At 33.2% G+C, this 17,735-nt stretch overlaps 1 protein-coding gene across 4 annotated transcripts in view; it reads left to right on the top strand.

The window, feature by feature from the left end:
• The window catches only part of LOC127737883 (uncharacterized), a 38,551-nt gene extending 25,557 nt beyond the window's left edge, over nucleotides 1-12,994 (top strand). The window contains exons 1-4 of one of the 4 annotated variants that reach the window (XM_052248834.1): nucleotides 5,168-5,525; nucleotides 5,899-6,045; nucleotides 7,628-7,880; nucleotides 11,428-12,994. In XM_052248834.1, coding sequence (XP_052104794.1) covers nucleotides 5,273-5,525; nucleotides 5,899-6,045; nucleotides 7,628-7,880; nucleotides 11,428-12,160 — 1,386 coding nt within the window. In that variant the 5' untranslated portion in view covers nucleotides 5,168-5,272 and the 3' untranslated portion in view covers nucleotides 12,161-12,994. Of the gene's footprint in view, nucleotides 1-5,167; nucleotides 5,592-5,898; nucleotides 6,046-7,627; nucleotides 7,881-11,427 lie in introns of those variants that run through there. The other 3 variants (XM_052248837.1, XM_052248835.1, XM_052248836.1) reach the window with 3 other exon arrangements.
• Nucleotides 12,995-17,735: the final 4,741 nt, after the last annotated feature.

The following is a 17,735-nucleotide window of genomic DNA, read 5'->3' as shown; positions in this document are numbered from 1 at the left end:
ATATTTTCTATTGTTCATCGTCATTCATCTGGACGTTTTGCTCTTTGGATATCTCCATGGAAATATTTCTATGATGACGTAACGATGTATTGAATAAAGATGAAAACTTACAAAAACGGCTGATACTGGATTTTTAAAAAATTGGGATTGTAGTAATACAATGAACACAAAAATGTTTCATTATTAATAAACAGCTTTTACTTGCAAGTCGTATATATAATTCCATCGTATTATATATAGTATCGTATTCACTAAAATTCCACAATATTATCCATAATTTGTTTTCCGAAGCAAATCTTGGCTGAATTTCTGTCACGGATACACAGGCACTTTTTTTCTGAAAAAAAATATTACCTATATACTTTAATATTACACAAGCTACCTAACTCACACATTTGAGAAATGTCACCCGGTCCATTATTTCCCAGGAATGGACAGCTATTTGGACTTTCTTTAACATAATATGATTAAAAGATTGATCAATATGATACAAAATGAATTATCATTTTGCCAATTTAATAACACTTTATAAATTTCATACATCCATCTGGAAAGCTCAAAGCCAAAGATGTATACGAACCGAAACAGTTGAAGAGCTATATGACCAAACAAATACCAAAACTAAAATAGCCGAATTCATCAAAGGGTCGACTTTCCACGGGGGAGTTGAAACCTTAGTTTCGGAATAATTTCTAAATTTACAAGCGGACAATTTAATAGAGGTTTGTTATAAATCGTGTCAGTAACAAAGTACTGACTACTGAGCTGATTATACCTGCGGGAACTAACAGTCCACCAGTTATATAACCTCACTGTAGGAAGCAGCACTGTGATTGTTGTTTGAATATGACAGACACATGGCTATATAGCCATTAAGGTCGATACGAACTTTGGGTCTGTCACCTCAGATTTTCTTATCATAGAAATAATGTTAAAACATTTTTCATATGACAATTTTTTCTATGCAGATTAGTACTCGTTTCATTTTCTTTCAGAGCCCAGTTTAAAATGTAATTAACTACAAATCAAATTTGCTATTAAGAGCGTTATTTTTGGGTGTGCCTTTTCAAATGCAGAAGCCTGTATTCAGTGGTTGTCGTAGGTTGCTGTCTATCACATTTGTTTTATGCTATTTTTGTTTTGTATAGAAATCAGGCTGTTGGTTTTCTCATTTGAATCTTTTTACATTTTGTCATGTCGAGGCCATTTACAGCGTAGTAAATGGTATGAGTTTTGGGGCCTACAGGTAAAAAGAAATATGTATATAATACGAGAAAGGGGTTGACAGACTAGCTGTCCAAAATATAAACTAAGTTGACGTAGATGAGTCCGGTTGGAGTGTTGCATAAAAGAAATGTCTTAGCATTGCATATGTGGAACGGGAACCCAATTATTTCCCCCATTACTTCAATGCAATTCTATCCAAATTGACGGGCAGATGTTTTATTCCCTAAATTAGACTGCAAAATTTAAATTACTTTCTCATACTAGTATCCCCCTTCATGGTTTCTATGAGAATTCTTGGAAGGTCATGACCGGCATTTAAGAGAGCAATACTGTTTTGATATTAATAGGTCATTTCATTAACTTCCTGGTTAAAATCGAAATTAAATTTGGACCATTTACTCCGACAATCATCCACCCTATACATTTCAGAATCACTGAAAATTTTACAGAAGTTGAAAGTTAAATGAATACCCTTTAGATATACTACAAATTTAAGCATCTTTACATAATTTTCATCTCGGTACAACATCCCATTTAAAAGATGGTAGATTTATTAAGGGACTTCATTCGTGGGTACTGGACTGGTATCCGGTAACTGGGATCCTATTCCATGTTGTGTATGAATTTTTAAAAAATGAAAACAACACGTTATACATATCATGCGTCCGAAGCGCTTTTCTGGATTTACCTTCATCAGGAACGCTTAAAGCCGAATATTTGAAAGTCAAGGATGTATACGGACAAGAGCTATAAACAAAAAAGGACCTAAAAAAATAGCCAAATCCATCTAAGGCCAACTTTGCTTGAGGGAGTTGAAACCTTAGTTTCTGTATAATTGCAAAATTTATAAACGGGCAATTTTAGATAGTTTGTTATAAATCATGTCAGTACCGAAGTACTGACTACTGAGCTGATGATACCCTCGGGGACTGATAGTCCACCAGCAGAGGTAACAACTTAGTGAATTAAATAATTGTATTGATTCTGAAGCCCAAACTTTCTGTTGTTATTTACCAGTTGTTGGTTCTTGGATTTCCAAAATTAGTTTGAGCGTTTTTCGCTGAAGGGAAATCAGATAAAGCACCTCGGGTGCACCAAATTTATAAATCGTCATTTTCGTAATGATAACGGGGTCATTGTAAACAACAAGGTAGTATTTAGTAAGACAAAAATGTTTGTATACTTGTTTATTTAAATATTAGTATAAACAATTCTACACTATTCGTTCAAGTACACTTTATTAAGTGAAATCGTTATTGGTATTGAATCTAAATAAAGGCAACAGTATTATACCGCTATTCGAAATTCATAAATCGATTAAGAAAAAAACAAATCCGGGTTACAAACTTAAACTGAGGGAAACACATCAAATATAAGAGGAGAACAACGACACAACAGAAACACAACACTAAAATGCAACACACACAGAAACGAACTATAATATAACAATGGCCATTTTCCTGACTTGGTACAGGACATTTTAAGAAAAAATGGTGGGTTGAACCTGATTTGGGGCTAGCCAAACCTCCCGCTTTTATGGCAATGTTAAATATAACATTAAAATGACAAGATTACATGACAGGACTACAATACAAATAAATGGGAGAAAATGCAGGACAGAGACACACACAAATAATAGCTAACAAAAGGTACCAGGCTTATAATTTAATACGCCAGACGCGCGTTTCGTCTACATAAGACCCATCAGTGACGCTCAGATCAAAAAAGTTGAAGAGCATTGAGGACCAAAAGTTCCAAAATATTGTGCCAAATACGGCTAAGGTTATATGCCTGGGATAAGAAAATCCTTAGTATTTAGAATAATTCATACTTTTGCAAACAGTAAATTTATAAAAATGACTATATAATAGATATACATGTAAACACCGAAGTGGTGACTAACTACAGAATAAAAACGAATACATAAAACAACCTAAATCAGCACATAAAAAAGGCACAGCCGAACAACGTATTATATGTTAGCCGAAGAGATCGACGCACAATGTGACGTCACATATAAATTTCTATAAATTTCCAAAAAATAGGATAGAGATTAAGATTAGGTTTGTAATACTGATATAACATGTATTAATAACAATGAAAATTACAATACTTATTAATATACAATTGTGGTAGTAATTAGATAATTAATAGTATTATCAAGCTATGTCGATATTTCTTCTAAATCGAACTTACTTGTAAGTTCGTATTGTTTGACCTCAAGGCGGATAAATGTCTACATACATTCAAGAATACTATTATACTTTGTAGAGGCTATTTGTATGACTTTTGATACTTTCCAAAATATTGTAACTTTGAAAATGCCCACGCTTATAACTGAATGGAGTTTGCATGCCAGTTATTTGGATAGATTGATATTCATATTTATCTACAAATATTTTGAAACATTTATTTACAGGTTTCATTTCAAAACCAAAGAACGTTATATAAAACGGATTCGCCCATCAGACAACAATGATTTTATGTTTTAATGCCTTATTATTTCCATCGCCTCTGTGGTCTAGTGGTAGCGTGCACACATAGGGTGTGGGAGTTCTGGTTCGATATCAGGCCAGATCTAAGCAATGCATAAACAATTGGCATTTGCTGCTTCTCAGCTCAGCGTGGCAATCAAGGGAGTAAGAGCAAAGACTGTGATGATTGGAGTCCAAATAATGTGTAGGGATGGGTGCATTTCTTCCTGCGAACTATTACCCTGTGCACCATCACGGTAAAACTCTGGCTCAGCTTATCGGTCTGATACAAAGCAGGGTTCATATTCATATCTCTAAACCAAGATCAGCCACGATGGAGCCATCATTGCAGATCTGAACAGAGTCTATATTAATTCATTTTACATATCCTTAGCGAGTCAGCCAAATTGAAAATTTAAGATGCTGTACGTGAGCCAACATCCGCTGATGATGTTGCTCTTATATCAAATAATCTACAATTGTTACAGACCATCACCAATAAAGCTGTTGGCTGTCAAAAACGATCCGATAATGCCATGGCAAAAAAAGAAAACGACCAAAACACAGCATAGAAAACTAGGAACACGAACCCCATAAAAAAACGAAGTTGATCTCAGGTTCTCCGAAAGCACAAGGAACTTGATTCAAAATGTGTATAATAGTTGTGGGAGAAATGAGGTGTCTAGTACAACGTTCTGTCCGATAGAAGGTGTGCCTTGCATGACAGAATTACGTATACAGATACCGATTAACATATCATCATCCTGGTATACATATTATGTCTTCCACTTGAAGTTAGAGACACCAATCCATCTAAGTATTTTCAGCACAAAAGATGTTTTTTTATTGATCTCTTCCTCTTTTCTCCACCCGACTGTGATAAATGTAAATAATACACTAAAACAACTATGGATTTCAGGACGTATTTGATGATTGTGAGTAAGTTCCTCAAAGTAAGTTCAACAACATTTTCAGGTATACTTCGGACCTGTGACTGGGACTAATGCACTCATCTATTGGACCCTGATCGGATTTATTTCGCCAATTTAACAAAAGTGCATTCCTTAAAAACCCCACAGAGAAACCTGAAAGATTGTACGATTTTTTCCCATTCTTTTCACAGTATATTCTTCAAACGAGAAGCATCGATATGTATTTTTTTACGGTATACGCACATAGATAGGTGAAATTCCATTAAGATGTCCACGTCTATTCAACAAAAACGAAAGTAGATAGTAAGTTATAGTACACCAGAGCATATTTTGTGTTTGTATATAACATAATACCATTTGATCGCGTTAAAACAAGATATAATATATAAGCACAATCATTGATAATTGTAACATTATAATCATATCATTTGGTAATACTGCACCACGTTCAAATTATATAAAAGTTAAACTTCCTTATTTGAAAAAAACAACTATTAAAAACAGATCATGTGACGATAATAAAACCATATATCATGGTATATATTACAATATTCTATAAATAATGCTGATAAGACTTGCTGTGAATGGAGCTTACATGCATAGAACATTTAGTGCGAGGAGTCAATTGAAAAGTTAACAATGCCGATCATTAATCTTGTTAGAACAATTGTGGTAGATTATGACGTTCTTTTCTACATTTTTCTTTCACGCGCGGTATATTTATTATTCAGCTCCACTAATAAAAATACTGTGGAAAATACAATTTCCGTGGACAGACTCGATCCGGCCTACCTAGCAGATAAGAAGCTGTTTGACCTCCTAGATAGCCGTGGGGAAGTTTATCGACGTAGTGCAGATCGAAGTCGACTGGTTACATTAGCCAAAACAAAAGGTACTGGTGAATGGAAAAGAAAACTGAAAGTAGCATATCAATAGAACTTTAATAATCATTTTGCAAGTATGTAGTAAGATATGTGTTTATAAAGTAGTATGCATTTTGAATTCCACTGATATAGCAAATACTCTCGAAGTTCATTTATTCGTTTTTAATTTAAATATTCTTATTATTCAGCAATAAATTTTACCATATTAAAATTAGCTTTAATATAAAGACTTCAGATTTTAATGAATATTGTCAGACAGTTATTTTATGTCGTTTTTCGTTTTTTGCCATGGCATTGTCAGTTTGTTTTCGACTTATGAGTTTAAATATCCCTTTGGTATCTTTCGCCTCTCTTTTATGTATACTTCGTATTTATTTTCAGTTGTCGTAGAGGAAAGTGTGCCTCCTATGCTGGTTGATCTAAAGTCTCTAGCCATCTCTGATCTAAAACAACTGCTAAATCAAAGAGGCATCATGTATTACAGTAGGTCAACAAAACATGACTTAATTGGAGCCGTTAATATATCAGGTATATGTGGAATTTTAAGCGACTGTCATACAAGTGAGAGGTTTAACTAGCTATAAAACCAGGTTTAACCCACCATTTTCTACATAAGGAAATGCCTGTACCAAGTCAGGAATATGACAGTTGTTTTCCATTCGATTGATGTCTTTGAACTTTTGATTTTGCCATTTGGACTTTCCGTTTTGAATTTTCCTTGGAGTTTTTTGTTATTTTATTTATTATGAGAATAAAAGATATGTCAGAGTCTTTCAATTCAAGAGATAAATATGTTCATAAGACATTAAAATCTACGTGGAAGTAATGAAGTACAGCTCTTTTGTAGATTCAATGTTTTTTATAAGATTCCACAGTGTTCACCCTTTCAAACTAGTTTGTAGGTTCTTCGCGGTTAAAGACATCAAAACCCATGTTAATATAAGCAGAATATCAAGATATTAATAGTGAACAAAATGGTAAAACATGCTGCAAACAGGAACAAGTGATCAATATTCTGTAGTTTCTTATTGACAACATATTTGTTGAATTTGGAGGTAGACTTTTTCAACAAATTGTCGGCATTCCTATGGGAACGACATGTGCGTCTCTCCTTGCCGACTTTTCTGATTGGCTTCCATTAATATATCCTCCAGAACTAGACATTAAAGAAACAACAGAGGAGGCTTCCTCTGCCTCATTGTTAGATTTATACCTCGAATTTGACATAAGCGGTCATCTCAGTACCAGAATCAATGACACACGAGACGATTTTAATTCTGAAATTACAAATTTCCCCCACCTTAGCGGTAATATACCAACTTCACCTGCATATAGATATACATTTCCCAACTAATTCGGCATTCAAGAGGTTGCAGCTGCTACTCAGACTTTTTAAAACGTCACAAGTGTCTGAGCAGATATTGATAAATATTCCGTATCTACTTCATGAATAATACATGATGGTCTTGAAATATAGATTCTAAGTTCTGACGTTGTTTATCATCTTATCCTTTACTGTTAAATGAGTCAATTTTTGGTAATATACTTTTGGCGTGGCTCGGTATTTATACATCCCACCATTGTGTTATTGAGCTATGGTTAATTTTAGTATTTCTGTCTTTCATTTTTGCTTATGTGCTTTGTCTATACAGTGTCTACATGCCATTTTTTTGTTTTTCCTTGTTGACATAGTTGTTTTTTTTTAGTGATTAAGATTATAACACAATGTTGACTGCTGTACCCAAATTTTTGACATTTTTACCTATTATGTCTGTTTGTTTTGCTCACACATTGTTGTCAATATAATGGAATTTGATGCGACTTTCATACAAGTGAGAGGTTTAGCTAGCTATAAAACCAGGTTTAATCCACCATTTTCTACATAAGGCAATGCCTGTACCAAGTCAGGATTATTATAGTTGTTTTCCAATCGTTTGATGTGTTTGTACTTCTGATTTTGCAAATCGATAAGGAACTTTCCATTTGAAATTTTCCTTGGAGTTCGATATTTTTGTTATTTTACTTTTGACTCCGTAAATGCTTTATATTTCGTCAATAGCATTTCAATTTTTATTTATTTACCAAACCCAATTTATCTATATTTTTACAGGTCCAGTAACTACAGAGGCTTTAACCCACATGAAACGAATTGGAGAACAAAAGATTGGACCGGTCCATGAATTCAATGCCTTCAACATCGAAGAAACTGTAGAAAAACACAACGATAGTATATTTCTCATAAATATATTGCCTCCAAGATTAAAATCCTCATATTTCAACGAATCATCATGGAATGCTCTTAGACGAAAACTAACATACATGGACTTCAAATTTGGAGAACTTGACTGTGATTTTGAAAAACGGTATAGCAAAAACTTAGTTACAATTTTAAAATGACTTTTTCCAGATTCGCTGGGCAGTCACTTTTTTCCTACACTATTGTTGGCATGTGTTAAAACAGATGAATTTCATACTTGTTTTGGACCTTGGTAATGTTAAGCTGTACTGTGTTTTTATGTCATCTAGACAGTCATTTCTGACTTCCTGTTTTACGATCCGAGTGTTCCCACTGTGCACACAATATCCACGCACTTTTTCGGACGCGTACAATTTAAAAAAAGTTATTTTCGCAACACGGTATTGCGTGGTAGTTCAATTTGTTAAAACTGCTTTTTTCTTTGTCATTGAAATAAGTTTTTTTTAAATTTTTGAATCTAATTCGCTGATAGCCTTTTCCCTCAGGTAAATCATTGGAATTCGATCAATATAATCTCCCGTCTACATTTGTAATTCCTGGTATTTATTACAGTACTCTCTCTAGGATTTGCCATACAACAACAAATTCTTAAAACGTACAGAATGATTTATCAACGAGCCACTCTAAATAGAGGCATGTATTTCTCTGACTGTTATTGACTTCTTATACTAAATCCGTTGGATGTGTACTGATTGATATTTCAGTCTTAGATACATGATTTTTTTTTATTAGCTGTTATTTGTTTTGAACTAGCTGTCAGTAACTACGAGTACTCTCAGATCGATACTTAGTGTCTTTTTTGTTGTTAGAGATGAGGGATGTATAAATACCCTGCAACGTCCGGTCTGTGTTGTTGTTTGATGTTTTTCTGCTTTATATCGATCTGATAAGTTAAGCCCTTTTTAACTGATTTTTATAGTTTGTTCTTATGTTGTGCTGTAACATCACTGTCCCAGGTGAGGGGGGAGGGTTGAGCGCTCACAAACATGTTTAACCCCGCCACTTTCGTTATGTTTAAAGTTTGATGTTACATGTTTGATTTCTGTCGTTGTCGTCGGTTTATGTCTGTCATATTTGTTTATCGTAAATTGTTTTGTTATAAATTAGGCCATTAGTTTTCTCAATTGAACTGTTTCATATTTTTCATGTCGGTGCCTTCTATAGCCGACTATATGGTAGGGTTTTTCTCATTGTTGAAGGCCGTACGGTTGCCTATAATTGCTTACATCCACTTCATTTGAACTTTAGTGGATAGTTGTCTCATTGGCAATCATAGCACATCTCCTTATTTTTGTATTGTAAGAATGCACATTGCAACCTATACTATATACCAATGCATTTAGCAGAACATAACATTATCTAAAAGGAAGTGTTACAATTATAAAAGACACTTTCTTTTAAAAAGTATTTCATGGCAGATTTTGATAGTAAAATAACAACCTTTGACGTATTGAAGCATAAATAATATCTTCTTCCTCAGACATATAATTGAAACAACCTTCTAATACCATATACTATTCAAAATATGTGTTATTAAATCTGCATATTTTGGGTATTCTATTAAAATATGTTTTTTTTTAATTTTCAATTACATCAATTTTTTTCTACAATTCGAAAAGGACCTTTAAATAACATGCAGACCCTCATACCTGCCAGTTTCTATCCTAATGGGAGCAACACCAGCTCTTAATTTAGCATTAGGACTTCTGTAAAATATATTACATTCACAAATACATTACACAAATATGTTTCTGTAAAATAATTTGATTTAGATAAAAACTTGACAAACAAAGGGGAAAAATACCGAAGGCATATTCAAACTCATAAGTCGTAATCAAACTGACAATGCCATGGCAAAAAACGATAAACGACGAAAAGACAAACAACAGTAATTTACAAGTTCGCAACTTATTCTTATTATTTGCTATTTTAAGCTTTCCTGGCATTCAGATGCTTTTGCAACGGTTTGAGCATTCTTGATGAACATTAATTCAGAAGAGCTCTTCGGGCGCATGTAAGGAGTCGGCTGACATTTTCGGCCATGTTGATACATTTGCAGATCTTTTCTTGATGATCGTTTTTGCTGTTTACAATTTATCGTTATCTACTATAGCTTTGGCCAAATATGCAAAGTTGGGTAAAAATCATCATCAAAGGGGAATAACTCCTATAAAGATGATTCCTACTATCTAAACAAATTTGTAGATCTTGGCGTGTAGATATTTTTTGCTGTTTACAGTTATTCTGTAACGTGTACACAGGGTAAGCGTGTCTATTTCTATTTTAGAATGAGTTCGTTACCAGTTTGATACTGGATCCAAAATGTTCTATTTACAAAATATATAACAAATAATCTTTATTCATAAATTAACGTCAATGAACCAAAATATGTACAACTGCTCTTTGCGTTCTCTAATAAACTATCTATAACTATTCTAATCAAACTATATACACTGGTACAAATTTGTACTATTACAAATTTGTCCTGGGTCAGGAACAAAATTGTCCTTCTGGTACAATTATGTACCCTACAAGTTTACACACTTGTCCTTGTCCTCTTGGTACTATTATGTACTTTACAAGTTGGTCACACATACTCACACTTGTCCTATACGATACAACAATACGGTTCAGTTTGTAAACTCCACATACTACAAGTCCGTATTGCTAACAGACACCAACCTGTTCTTTATTACACTTAAGTAATGATATCTATTATAAGAGACAACGATCTCAAATATCAACGTACCGTAACTAAAGGTCTTCGTCTTCTAAACGTATGACAGTCGACCAAGAGTAAAGAATCGCTCCTGCTTTTATACCCCAATGGTAACTGTACCATTATTGAAGGAGGGTATTCTACCAAAGTGCCTCCTTACTCGTATTACAGTTTCCTTTGGAACATCCCTTCACATTTGACCTGACCCAAGGTTTACCCGTGAAACATCTGATTCTTTTCTATGTTTAATAAAGTATTATAAAAATGTATAAAATAAGGCTTCTGCCGAACTGTAACTCAGGTAAACGATTGAACCTATGATACAAAATCATCACAATTCTATATCTACTATATGTTTGCCAAAAATGAAAAAATGTATATCAAAATCATCATTTAGGAGCAATAACTCCTATAAAGATTTGGCTGTCGATTTCAGTCCTTTGACAAATTTGTCCTTTTGATCATTTTTACTATTAAAAATTTCTCTTTGTCTATTATAGTTTTCAAGGTAATAAGAAAACTTGCAAAACAATTGGTAAAAATAATCATTAACTCCTGTAAGGGGTTGATCCACGAATTCATTTATTTGACTTATTTGTAGATCTTGTATCGCTGATCATTTTTGAGAATGTAAGCTCTCAATATCTGTAGCGATTTTCAAGATAATAGACAATACTTTAATTTTACCCCTATGTTCTATTCTAAGCCATCGGCCATGTCACCGGACACATTAAGGAAAAAACTAAATACCCCGATGATGATTATGGACAAGTTTGGTTCCAATTCGCCAGTAGTTTTATAGGGGAAATTGTTGAAAACGTTTTGGTCAGGTGGGCTACAAAAGGCACAAAAAAGATATTATATTTATGTAGTACATAATTTTTTATTTTATGGATAAAAGAAACATATCAGTTTTCTTACATGCATTTTTCAGCATTTGCCTGAAAAGGAAATGGAATATTTCAACACTTTACCTGTATACTCCAGGAAAAGAAAACGTCACAGAATATTATATAAGAGATGACTACAATATTCACAGTATATTTTCAAGTATTCAAAAAGAAATAAATTATAGAGTTACACACATTTCATCATGGGACATATTCACGTCATCACAATGGGCCTTTTATCGTGATTCTAATGATAAAATTGCAGTCAGAATAATTCTTTTTACAAATATGACTGTACCGCCCATGTTTTTGTCCTCATTAAGCGTTAAATACCGTGATAAAGTAAATTTTGGAATGGTCAACATGGCGTCCAATAAAGGTAGAAGAATCCTGAGAAAGTTAAAACAGAAATATTGGCCACTGTGCTTAGTCGTAACAAAACAAGGCATATTAACATACGGAAAATTACCAGGAGAATATTTTACATATCGGGAACTGGACTTTTTCCTTTCTAATTTACTACAAGATTTTCAGCCGACAGAAAAATGGTATCACAAATTATCATGTTTTCTAGATCCGACAATGATAGGACTACTCATAGTTCGGTTCATAGCAACACTTGTGTTATCGAGAATCGGGATCATGAACGAGGAAGGAAACCAAGGCAATCAACATGATGGAAACGATGAAGATAACAATGATACTATGGAAAATGAAACTCACGAAGCAGAGCAATTGCGTATTATTAACCAGAAAGATATTGATCTATTGAGGTAGCAGTTACGCGCCAGAGAAACAACACATGATAGATTTTGTACACCAGACTAAATTTCCAAACAAGCTCTAATCAGTTTTGCAAGTGAGAGAGAGAGAGAGAGAGAGAGAGAGAGAGAGAGAGAGAGAGAGGTTAATTTTCATTTATTGAGAATTGTTTTTCAAATCTATAAAAAGGCATATGAATATTTATCATTCAAATGTAAAGTTTCTTGAAGGGGAAATGAGACGTTATGATCAGAGCAGCTTAATGTAACACGCTATTAAATGGCGTATCTCCCGACTTCTAAAATGTTTGGGACACTTGTACTTTGATTCGAGTAACATTGGAATATGAAATAAAAAATTGGGGTCACCATTTTTGTTTTTTTGTAATTTTCATAAGAAAACGTCAATTTTGGCGACAAAATTACATAGATATATAGTGAAAAATGTCGTGTTTTTTACTTATTTTTTTAGATTTTTTATTGGATGGCTATGTTTTTATATACGGAGAAAGACTATAAACTATTATTATATCCAGGATTGTATATCCTTGTTTTTTAGAAAAATTGCTTGAAAGTTAACCGATACGCTTAGAATTTGACAGAAAACGTGTGACGTTACTGAATACAAAATAACGTTTTCATTACTCAGAGGTATTGTAAAAATATGTAACAGGATCTGAATTGTGTTTGTAATTTTATTTTCATTTCTCCTGTCAGGTTTCGTAAATTTCCTATGTATTCAGTATAATATTTTGACTAATTTAATTTGATTTCGTCCTTAACAGACTTTAATGTACTATGAGACTGGAGTATGTTATTGTTATAATTAAAATCTGACTATTGTTGTGAACGTGCTGGTAATGTTATAATTTGATTTATCCTGCAATCAGCTTACTATTGTACAAATTGTACAAAAAACAGGTACACAAATAATGTTTTGCTTTATTTGTACTTGTACATATAATTAATGAGTATAAGTAAACGTCATAATTACACACAAAATATTAGTATAAGAGCAAAATATAAAGTAAATACACAAAAGATAAATGACTGTTTATACAGGCAATATTTAAAATACTGATGCAGTGACACATCATGTATTGGCACATCTAATAACACTGTCTAAGAGATCGACTATATTCTGCTACACACTGGATAACATGTGCATGACACAGCTTGAGAAACTGAACCGACTCATATATGTTTGAAAAAATTGTCAGTGGTTTTCGGCCGAATAACATTTGAAACAGGATTTCGTCGTCATACATGCTTAATTCACAGTAAAGCTGCACTGGAAAATTGTCACCTAAAATGTCCCACCAGACTTCGCGCTGTGCATTAGTACTTGGGCAATTGCAACAAGCGTGTACATAAACATCTTTAAAATTCCTTGTACATATATCATATGTATTACTTGTTGTATTTGGTATTTCAGTTAGTAATTTAGTGATTAAAAAGGGAATTTTTAATCTCCTTAAAAGAATTTATTTCTTTATAATTTGTTTACGTTCGAAACGCTTTTCTGGATTTACCTTCATCAAAGCACCGATCATTCATTTATTGTGGAGCTCGTTTTTTTTAAAGAATCGTTTTAATGAAACATCCTCATTCCGATGTTGCTGTCCTGTGTAGACCATGGTAGACTGTGCTTATACGATTACAATGCTGGCACTTTATTTTTTTAACAAGCTTTCACAACCATTTCGGACTTCTTCTGTACAGTCCAATAAATTTCAGAAACTGTTTACACTTGAAACATAGGGAAAATGTTGTTCGTTTTCGGCCAAATAACCAAGTTCAACTATTCTCCTTTTTTCATTCCACGCCTGACAAAATGAAAAACGGGTTTTTTCGGCGACCATTTTAAAACAAGGGGATTTCTTAACGGAATTGCATTAATGGTGATACGATTCCCTGTAATTTCACACTTTATCCTAGTTTTCTATAACTTGGATTTCTACTTTGAAAACAAATTTCATCGGGAAACGGCGTGCATCATAATAGAGAATGTATTGCGAAAAAAAAACCCAACCAAGAATAAATAATCTCCGTCTGTTATAACAGATATAAATAAAGCGTACAAATGCTTACTTGTCAATAGAATAGAACCTTTTATAAAGTATACATTGAGAAGAACGGGAGAAAGATGACGAAGCAATCAATGTCAAATAACGTATTGCATCAAATCTCTCGGCACTCTGCATCTATGCAAAATTACACTAAAAAATAATTAACAAAAATATAAGCAACCTCCAGAAACACGACGGAACCTGCTGCATTGACTGATATCTTGGAACGTTGTTTTGTTCAATAACGTCAGGCACGATAACTCATAGACTCATACCGTAACGTCATTCGGTATCGTGTTACCTAACCAGATACAATACAAAGAGAGAGGGATCATTTCGATCTGTTTACGTGAAAGGAAACCACTCTTGTCACTTATATTTGTTCACATTTAGGTCACAAATAAAAGCAAACCTTTTTAAAATTGAACAACAAATCTTGCCTACATACCAGGTCAGTGCATAAGAATTCATATCCACATAATAACCAATATCTATACTAACGAAGGAGAAGTTTAACATACTTTGACGACTAACATTACTCAATATGGTCAATGTTACAATGTTATAAACTTTAATAAATTTTAGTGTTGATTTGATTCATAATGTTTTTGTTAAGTATCAGTTTCTTTAAAATAAAAAAGACTCCGAAGGGGACGACCATTTTATTTTCTTGGGGAGGATCTGCAGGAAGATTTTGTTAATGAATATCATGGCCTGGTAAGCTGGTAAGACATGGGGAAAAAAGACAATCTTCACCAAGACCGAATGAATATAAATAGTCTGCCCCACAAAATGCAGGAAATATTTGTGTTCAAAAGTGAAATTAAAAAAGCCGTCCTAGCAACAGGTGAAAATGATTATATATAGCGGGAAATATCCTCCTAAACCTACCCAATAGAGTCAAATAGTGATATAAATATTAATAAACTGACGTGTCTTTACATAAACTAAATAATTTAATGTAAATGAAGTATGAAATTTAGATCGGTGCATTCATTTTTATAAGACCAATAATAACCATTTTTATGTTGCGGTTACATAGAACCTTGATTTTGGGGACAAAAAAACAATGCAAATAGAAACCCTTATTCTGTAATGTGGAGCATGGAGCCAACGATAAAATTAGAATGTATCCCTTGAGCCCAGAGACAAGATACCTCAATATTATATCATGTGTCAATCTATCAATGGGTGTTTGGTGGGGTCTTTATCAACTTCAAACTGTGATTCGTAACTCGAAGACACAAATCGGCACAGTTAGTACCCATTAGTCTGAAACCAACCACAAGACTGTATTCTTTATCTCCAATCACACAAAGAAAAAAAAGTAATCGATTTAAACAGTTTTACATATAAATAAAAAGATATGGTTTGAGTGCCAATGAGACAACTCTCCATCCAAGTCACAATGTATAAAAGTTAACAATTATAGGTTAAAGTACGGCCTTCAACACGGAGCCTTGGCTCACACCGAACAGCAAGCTATAAAGAGTCCCAAAATGACTAGTGTAAAACAATTCAAACAGGAAAACCAACGGTCTAATCTATATAAAAAAAGAGAAACGAGAAACATATATGAGCCACATCAACAAACGACAACCACTGAACAACAGGCTCCTGACTTAGGACAGGTGCATACAAATGCAGCGGGTTTAAACGTTTTAACAGGAGCCAACCTTCATCCTAACCTGAGACAGTACTGTAACATTACACCATAAAAAGACACGTCTGGAAAGTGAATTTGTATTACTAAAATAAGAAATTGTAACGACTACAAGAAATATAAATACAACTAGATTTATCAAAATGTCATTTTTAAATAGGAAAAGTTTTGTATGATTATATCATGTGGTTCTTACAAGGTCTGATATATTTTAACTGTACCTCATCTTCATGTGATCTGCAGATTTCCCGTGTGGGTATAGTCATGACAATAGGGCAGATATTTGTTTACATTTCACCGGCATCTGTTTATTCAAAGACGGTACGTAGAACAAAATAGTATGAGACTCCTGATTTGCTGACACAGGGCTGGAAACGTTCATTTTAAAGAGTAACGTATCAATTTAGCTTTTAAATTTTGGAAAAATAAATACAGTCATATTCTACAAACTAGAAAATATAGCAATTAACTATTATAATAATTTTAACTATAAAGCTATTCAAAATTTTAAGTGCAGAAATTGTAAGCTTTCATTATAACTGTATTTAGGTAAACTTTTGCATCATGACCATGTACTTTATTTTGCTGTAATAACACGTTGACATTACTGTAATCTTTTAAAGAAATAAACACTGGTAGCCTATGGACATGCGCTGTTCCACAGTCATGCAGTATTAAACGATGATTGTGAATATATGCCGACTCTATGAGGTATTTATGATGTAGGTGATAGTTTGAAAGTCTACAGAATGCTGATTAACACCATTTTCGACTTCATGTGGAATGAGGTGTTTATCTATTATTGTAAATGGTTTTGGCAGCTATTGTCATCACTGAAAAGATGTATACCTATTCTTACATTTGGGTCTTTAAAAGCTGTATCCAATCAATACACAAGACTGAAAAATCGGATGATTGTTCTCAAACTATGTTATTTTTAATATAGAACAAACATTGCTAATTTAAGATAACGCTCTGTTGACCTGTTTGATATTAAGAAAACTTGTATAAACAGTAAAACATACACAGGGAAAATATATATAAGCTCGTTTGGAAATGTATTTTTTACATTTTTATTTTAGCAGTACTTTGAGGTTGAATTGTTTTCTCGTTAAGCATCTTAAAGAGATAATTTCAAAATCATCAGACAAATAAAATATGTCATCGGGCAATCAAAATCTGCTTGTGTAACTTTGAATGTGTTCTTGAACACCGTATATATGTGCTCTAAATCATCCACATTTAACTTGTGAATAAACTTTGCAGAGAATATCATATATCTGCTATAAAACACTGAATTCTTATAATGACAAAAACATTAAGATTTATCAAAAGACAACTACTGACATTGATACGGACTTTGGACAGGCACATGCGGTGGGTTAATTATTCCCTCTTTCAATCTCAATCAATTGGAATAACCAAATATACAGAGAATAGCAGAAAAACACTAATGCCTAAACCTCTTGCTTTTAATATAGTTATATAAAACCCATCATAAATACATCCTATTTTATTCATTTATCTTTTCAACCAAATTTTAAGAACGAACCTGGTGTTGATAGCAGGGCTTTGATTTTTACAATCTGTACGAGTTAGAGCTTTATATATTGCACAGAGTATATACTTGTATATTGTTAAAGACTGTGTTCCACTCAAAATGTCGGTTGGTGGTTAGGTTGCTATTTCATCGACGTATATCACCTTTTATTCATATTATTAGAATTTATATAATATACTCGAGAGGTATATCAATATTATACAAACAAGTAAAAAAAACATCAATTGTACACACTATTGCTGATGGAAACCATTTGATAACATTTGCAAATTTTACATGTTTGTAACATTTGAATAGA

This window comes from Mytilus californianus, unplaced genomic scaffold (assembly GCF_021869535.1).
Source record: "Mytilus californianus isolate M0D057914Y unplaced genomic scaffold, xbMytCali1.0.p SCAF_4, whole genome shotgun sequence".
Lineage (NCBI taxonomy): Eukaryota > Metazoa > Mollusca > Bivalvia > Mytilida > Mytilidae > Mytilus > Mytilus californianus.
This window is presented reverse-complemented; position numbering and strand designations above follow the sequence as displayed.